At 35.1% G+C, this 7127-nt stretch overlaps 1 protein-coding gene across 2 annotated transcripts; it reads left to right on the top strand.

Annotated features, from left to right (window-relative positions):
- The first annotated feature begins 3827 nt into the window (after window positions 1-3827).
- LOC130465917 (uncharacterized) lies at window positions 3828-6766 on the top strand. Of its 2 annotated transcripts, XM_056834711.1 has the most exons (5): window positions 3828-4095; window positions 4188-4292; window positions 6109-6178; window positions 6280-6378; window positions 6480-6766. In XM_056834711.1, exons 2-5 carry the CDS (start codon window positions 4270-4272, stop codon window positions 6576-6578), a joined length of 291 nt encoding a protein of 96 aa, XP_056690689.1. In that variant the 5' UTR covers window positions 3828-4095; window positions 4188-4269; the 3' UTR covers window positions 6579-6766. The 2 variants fall into 2 exon arrangements, with proteins under 2 accessions (XP_056690689.1, XP_056690688.1); XM_056834710.1 differs by lacking the exons at window positions 3828-4095; window positions 4188-4292 and having other exon boundaries at window positions 5926-6178.
- Window positions 6767-7127: the final 361 nt, after the last annotated feature.

Raw genomic sequence — 7127 nt, 5'->3', positions numbered from 1 at the left:
TCTTAGTTTGTCAAGCAACGAGAAACTAGCATGTCCAAACCTCCTGTGCCATAGTAGGGAATTTTCTTCAAGGGCACTGAGGCAGGTTAGATTGTTCCTGGGAACTGTATTGAGATCCACAGAATATGTGTTCCCTTTACGAGTTCCTTCCAAAATAACCTTCCCAGTGTTATTGTTTATGATTTGACAGTTTTCAGAAGTAAAACTTACAGAGTTTCCTTTGTCACAGAATTGAGAGATGCTTAGTAGACTGTGCATCAAACCCTCGACTAAAAATACATTTTCAATGGCGTAGGAACTTGACCTTCCAACTTTTCCAATTCCAATAATTTCTCCTTTCATGTTGTCTCCAAAGGTCACAGTTCCTCCATTGTAGGCTTCTAGTGAGAGGAATTTAGATTTGTCTCCTGTCATGTGTTTGGAACACCCGCTGTCGAGATACCACGAGCTGTTCCCCTTCACTAGAATCTGTAAAGAGATCAAAGGTTAGTTACAGGAACTCGGGTTTCCTCGAGTTCCTTTTCAACTATAACTTCAGACTTCTTAACCCATTTTTGTTTTACATAATTTATGTTTCTTTGATCCTGTTCCTTCATCTTGGAACACTCAGTACTTATGTGACTTCCACTTCCACATGAGAAGCAGACTTTTACACTAGGAAGATCCACATACTTCTTCTTATGACTATTTTTATGGTTAAAGCCCAATCCTTCTGTTCTCTTAGATTGAGCATTCTCAATCCATTTGGGAGGAACTTTAGGTGGTTGTCTCTGTGCCCTGGCCATGGATAGTTCCCTTTCCAGTTTCTCTTTTTGTTCCTTTGTGGTGATCAGATCTTTGTTTAAATTTTCTAAGTCGATGTTAAAAATTCCCATGTTGATTTCCAAGGATTTTGTAGGATCTAAACTTAAATTAAACATCTTATATTGACTGAGTTGAACTTGTAGAAGGATGTTTTCATTTCTAATTTTTTCGAATGACTCATTAATAGAGGTATTTCTATCTAGTAATTCAAAGAACCTGCCTTGGACATCAAATCTAATATTGTTCAGATAATTTATGTGGTCTTTACTGAGTTCCAAGGCTCTATCACTTTGTGCTTTTAATATACTTAGCTTTTTGTAATCATCTAGAGTTTCTAGCAACAGTTCAATTAGTTTTGACTTTGAGAGACACTGAAGAGTGGAGGAACTTACTTCTTCTGATGGAACTTGGTCAGTTCCTTCTGTTCTAGCCATAAGGCAGAGATTTGCAGTTTCTTCATTTGGTTGTTCCTCATCGTCTTCTGAGTCTGTTGCTTCGCCCCATGCAGCTATCATGGCCTTCTTGAAGTTTGGTCTGTTGAAGGTAGACTTGTTAAAGCGATCTTTGACCTGTTCCTTCCCTTTTCCTCTGGTCTTGTCGTTCTCCCACAGAGGGCATTCACGAATTTGGTGATCAGTTTCTCCACATTTGAAGCAACCTTGCTCAGTTTTGGAACTAGTGATTTTCTTGGCAAAGTTCCTTCCTTTCTGGTTTCCTGGTTTGAAGTTCCTATAGAGCTTTCTCATTCTTCTGACCAGCATGGCAGCCTCTTCTTCATCTGGTTCAGATTCATCGAGTTCCTCAGCCTTTAGAGCAAGTCCTCGATTTCTTGAGCTCTCGGGAACAGCAGCTCCAAGATGCAGTTCGTGTGTCATCAAGGAACCAGCAAGTTGTTCAATGTTGAACTTGGTGAAGTCCTTGGTCTCAAACAGTGCAGTGACCTTTGTTCTCCAGCGATCATCTTGTGGCATGCTTCTTAGTATTTTTCTTACCTGTTCATCTGTGGGAATGATTCTACCAAGAGAAACTAATTCATTGGTTATGTTAGTAAATCTAGTGAACATTTCTTGAATAGTTTCTTTTGGAAGCATCTCAAATCTTTCATATTTAGACATCAAAAGGTCAATTTTGGAACGCTTAACTTCATTAGTTCCTTCGTGGGTTACTTGAAGTAGTTCCCAAATCTGTTTTGCGTTCTTGCACCCCATGACTCTGTTGTGTTCATGAGGTCCAAGCCCGCAATGCAAGATTTTGACAGCCATGGCATTCATCTCATATTTATCAAAGTCTTCTTTAGAAAATTCAGACATTGGTTTAGGAACTACCTCGTTTTCAGCATTGGTCTTTGTTACCTCGAAGTCTCCAACTTCAATTACACGCCAAACTTGGTAATTTTCAGCTTTGATGAATATCTCCATTCTATTCTTCCAGTATGAGTAGAACTTGCCATTGAACATAGGTGGCCTTTGTGTCGAGTAACCTTCTTCCAGTTTCTCTTGTGAGTTCATACTTTCAGGAACTTGACTCAAACAGGGTTTCCTGTGTTTTGGTGAGTACTGGCTCTGATACCAACTGTTATTCCAGTAGGAACACGCACAAGAGGGGGGGGGGTGAATTGTAATTAGATCTTTGATAAAGTTTCTTGCGGAACTTAAGAAACAATCAAGAAACTGAGAATAGAGAAGACAATAACAACAATTGTGAAAACTTCTTGATACTAATCAAGAAGAGAATTCTTTTATTATGGTAATGCCTCGATTACAATAATCTCTCCAACACAAGTTCCTCTCAAACTCGTGTTCCTCACAGTAATCTACTTCGATTACAACTCCTTAACTTCTCTCTCTCAGACTTAAACTCTAAGTCTAAACAGGATAACTCTATCCTTACTAATACAAAATATAATTCGTGTTTGGATAACTCTAGATATTAATAATGCTTTTGTGAGGATATAAGAAACTTAGGAACTTTGAATTAACTAGGACACAAACTGTTTTAGAAAATCTTAGACAAAACGTTTTTAGGAAAGCAAAAACTCTCAGAATGTTTGTGTACTTTAAACCAAAAACGATTTCCCTTTTATAGTGTTTATCCTTAGGGTTAGTTCCCTTCAAAACCTCAACTGCTAACTGCCAGCACTTTGGTCTCCACGTCCCTTGACTTGAGGAACAAGGGGAAGACCACTTCCCACGTTCAGCCATGAAGCAGTTGGTGATTTGACTCAATCAAACCCTAAAACATTTCTTTAAAACAGATTTTATTTATCTACAAAAACTTAGGAGAATTTTTAGGAAAATAAGTTTTGTTTAAATAAAATAAAACGTAAATCTATTTTATATTAAATATGCAAAACTTGTTTTTATTTATGAAATGTTTTCCATAAAAATCGCTTCCAATAAAATAAATGGCCTAATTAAATCATAAGTTCCTTGAGTACTCTATATACCATTAGCATAATTAATATTTACATAAAATTCTAAGTACAGTGGACTACCTAGACTTCATGTCTTCCCTTTGTCTGGAACTTGCAACTCAGAAGCTTCAGACGTTCCAGCCAAGGAACATTGATGAGTTCCTCTCTAGCTAACACAGGAACTCTTGGCTATGAGTCTGTAATAGTTCTTGTGGATATTCGGAACTCTTGATATGTAACTGTGTTGCTCCTCTTGTGACTTCAAACTGGAACAGATACAACTTCCATCTCTGAAACTCCATTGACTGTTCCAAGTGTACCTCAGGAACTTCACCAGTTTATTCAAGTTCCTATCCTAATAGAAACTTGGGCATATGCCTGTTCAAAGTCATTTAGCAACCATAATCAGGAAGTTTGCAATATGTGTGTGTCATCAACCAAAACATAGGAACAACACTATGATGTTGGGATTAAAAGAAGGGGAGCACGTTAAGGTACATTGCACTAAAAGGACATTCAATATGGAAAAGGACTTTGAAATTAGTGTCACCGTTGAAGACACCGATCAACTTCTCTCGGGAGCATGGCTCAATATATCAATAATACAAGTTTTTGTTATGTGAGTTACCTAAATTCATATTTTGCCCCTAAATTTGATTTTTATGATTGTCTTAACGTTCTTACACTATATATTATAGGGCTTTGAGTGAGTTGTGTTTTCACGATGATTGTCACCCCAATAGTATTGGATTCATGTGCCCGGAGATGATCTCGGCCACCATGTTAAAGTCCGATGCAGATCGAATTCTATTGTAAATGACGAGGTCCATGAGTGCACTTAGTTCTAAGACATTCATCTTATGTCCATACTACGAAAAGTATGAAAATTACTTTGAACTTCGTTTTTAATTGATTGTTATAAATTTAACTTTTTTTTTTCTAACTACATACGTTTATTGTTTGTATGTAGGAGTCACTGGATGCTTTTAGTTCTTTGATTGTCTAAACGTGAGGTCTACATATTTGATTCTCAACAGAAGAAGAGAAATTTGATGATTAAGGAGCCACTAAACAAGTAAGTAAAGTATGCATATGAAAATGCCATTTTTGCCTAAATTTTTGCCTAAAAATGACCTAGAACGACCCAATTAGCCTTAAATGTGAAATAATAGATTGTAAAGAGCCTTAGAAAGTTGTAAATATGCATATTAAACGTGTAATAAGTTTGAAAACATTCCTTAGGTTCTTTAGTTCAAAGTTGGGTTCGAAAACTTCATTTTTGCCTAGAAATGACGTAGAACGACCCAATTAGCCTTAAATGTGAAATAATAGATTGTAAAGAGACTTAGAAAGTTATAACTATGCATATGAGACGTGTAATAAGTTTGAAAACATTCCTTAGGTTCTTTAGTTCAAAGTTGGGTTCGAAAACATCATTTTTGCCTAAAAATGACCTAGAACGACCCAATTAGCCTTAAATGTGAAATAATAGATTGCAAAAAGCCTTAGAAAGTTATAACTATGCATATGATACGTGTAATAAGTTTGAAAACATTCCTTAGGTTCTTTAGTTCAAAGTTGGGTTCGAAAGCGTCATTTTTGCCTAAAAATGACCTAGAACGACCCAATTAGCCTTAAATGTGAAATAATAGATTGTAAAGAGCCTTAGAAAGTTATAACTATGCATATGAGACGTGTAATAAGTTTGAAAACATTCCTTAGGTTCTTTAGTTCAAAGTTGGGTTCGAAAGCGTCATTTTTGCCTAAAAATGACCTAGAACGACCCAATTAGCCTTAAATGTGAAATAATAGATTGTAAAGAGCCTTAGAAAGTTATAACTATGCATATGAGACGTGTAATAAGTTTGAAAACATTCCTTAGGTTCTTTAGTTCAAAGTTGGGTTCGAAAACATCATTTTTGCCTAAAAATGAGGTAGAACGACCCAATTAGCCTTAAATGTGAAATAATAGATTGTAAAGAGCCTTAGAAAGTTGTAAATAAGCATATTAAACGTGTAATAAGTTTGAAAACATTCCTTAGGTTCTTTAGTTCAAAGTTGGGTTCGAAAACATCATTTTTGCCTAAAAATGACCTAGAACGACCCAATTAGCCTTAAATGTGAAATAATAGATTGGAAAGAGCCTTAGAAAGTTATAACTATGCATATGAGATGTGTAATAAGTTTGAAAACATTCCTTAGGTTCTTTAGTTTAAAGTTGGGTTCGAAAACATCATTTTTGCCTAAAAATGACCTAGAACGACCCAATTAGCCTTAAATGTGAAATAATAGATTGTAAAGAGCCTTAGAAAGTTATAACTATGCATATGAGACGTGTAATAAGTTTGAAAACATTCCTTAGGTTCTTTAGTTCAAAGTTGGGTTCGAAAACTTCATTTTTGCCTAAAAATGACCTAGAACGACCCAATTAGCCTTAAATGTGAAATAATATATTGTAAAGAGCCTTAGAAAGTTGTAAATAAGCATATTAAACGTAGAATAAGTTTGAAAACATTCCTTAGGATCTTTGGTTCAAAGTTGGGTTCGAAAACAACATTTTTTCCTAAAAATGACCTAGAACAACCCAATTAGCCTTAAATGTGAAATAATAGATTGTAAAGAGCCTTAGAAAGTTATAACTATGCATATGAGACGTGTAATAAGTTTGAAAACATTCCTTAGGTTCTTTAGTTCAAAGTTGGGTTCGAAAACATCATTTTTGCCTAAAAATGACCTAGAACGACTCAATTAGCCTTAAATGTGGCTACTACGTATATAATTGCATTTACATGTGTAAACAAAGTATATAATTGCACTTACATGTAAAATATTCTTTGCATTTACATGTGTAAACAAAGTATATATAATTGCATATTTTATCGAATGTGTAGTGCTTTTCGGAGTTACAAGAGACTAGGTGGACAATCTAAGGGAACTAAATTAACATGGATTCCAGCACAGGTATAATTAGTTTATTATTTACCTAAGAAGCAAGTTTTTCAAAATTATAACATACAATGTGATAGAAATTTTACTTGTGTTATTTATTTTAATGCATTTAGTGTGCTCAACAACCGGGATCACTAGATTGTGGCTACTACGTCATGCGTTTTATGTACGACATAATAATGAATCATGGTAATAGTCAAGATCTTACTAAGGTATGTTCTCATAAACTACGTACTTTATATAATAAATTGAAGTACACAAAACTATTATATTGATCTATCGTTGATAAATTGAATTATTTACACTTTTTTAGGATTTTTCAAGAACATTGCCTTATTCACCGGAGGAGATTAATGAGGTGAAAGATTTTTGGGCAGATTACTTCATGAACAATGTCGAATTTTTAGCTTAATTTGTAATATGAACTTGATCTCTAGCTAGCTACGTACCTTTGTTGTAATAATTTTATGTTTGTTGTAACATGTTGGTTGATCTATGACGAATTTAATTGCCTTTTATTGGGAACGTTAATTACGTTGTAAACTTTTGTGACAGGTATTATTTATAAATGTATTCCCGGTATTGGGAATGAAGCGTCTAATTTCAAAGACGATCATGTCGGAATTTCCAACTAAAATATTAAAAAACAAATTTTTTTTAAAAAATAAGTCATTTGCAACGCACGTTAGCTCAATGTGCGAGGCAAATGACTTAATTTTTTGGCGCTAAAATTGTCATTTGCGTCGCACATTAAGCTAATGTGCGTGGCAAATGACTTTTTTTTTTTGCGCCTAAAAGTCATTTGCGTCGCACATTTAGCTAATGTGCGTGGCAAATGACTTTTCAACATGGTGCCTGAAAAGTCATTTGCCACGCACATTAGCTAAATGTGCGACGCAAATGACTCTTATTTGCGTCGCACATTTAGCTAATGTGCGTGGCAAATGACTTTTCAACATGG

This window comes from Spinacia oleracea, chromosome 1, assembly GCF_020520425.1.
Source record: "Spinacia oleracea cultivar Varoflay chromosome 1, BTI_SOV_V1, whole genome shotgun sequence".
In the NCBI taxonomy this organism is placed as follows: domain Eukaryota; kingdom Viridiplantae; phylum Streptophyta; class Magnoliopsida; order Caryophyllales; family Amaranthaceae; genus Spinacia; species Spinacia oleracea.
The sequence above is the reverse complement of the archived record's forward strand: the minus strand, read 5'-3'. Positions and strand labels throughout refer to the sequence as shown.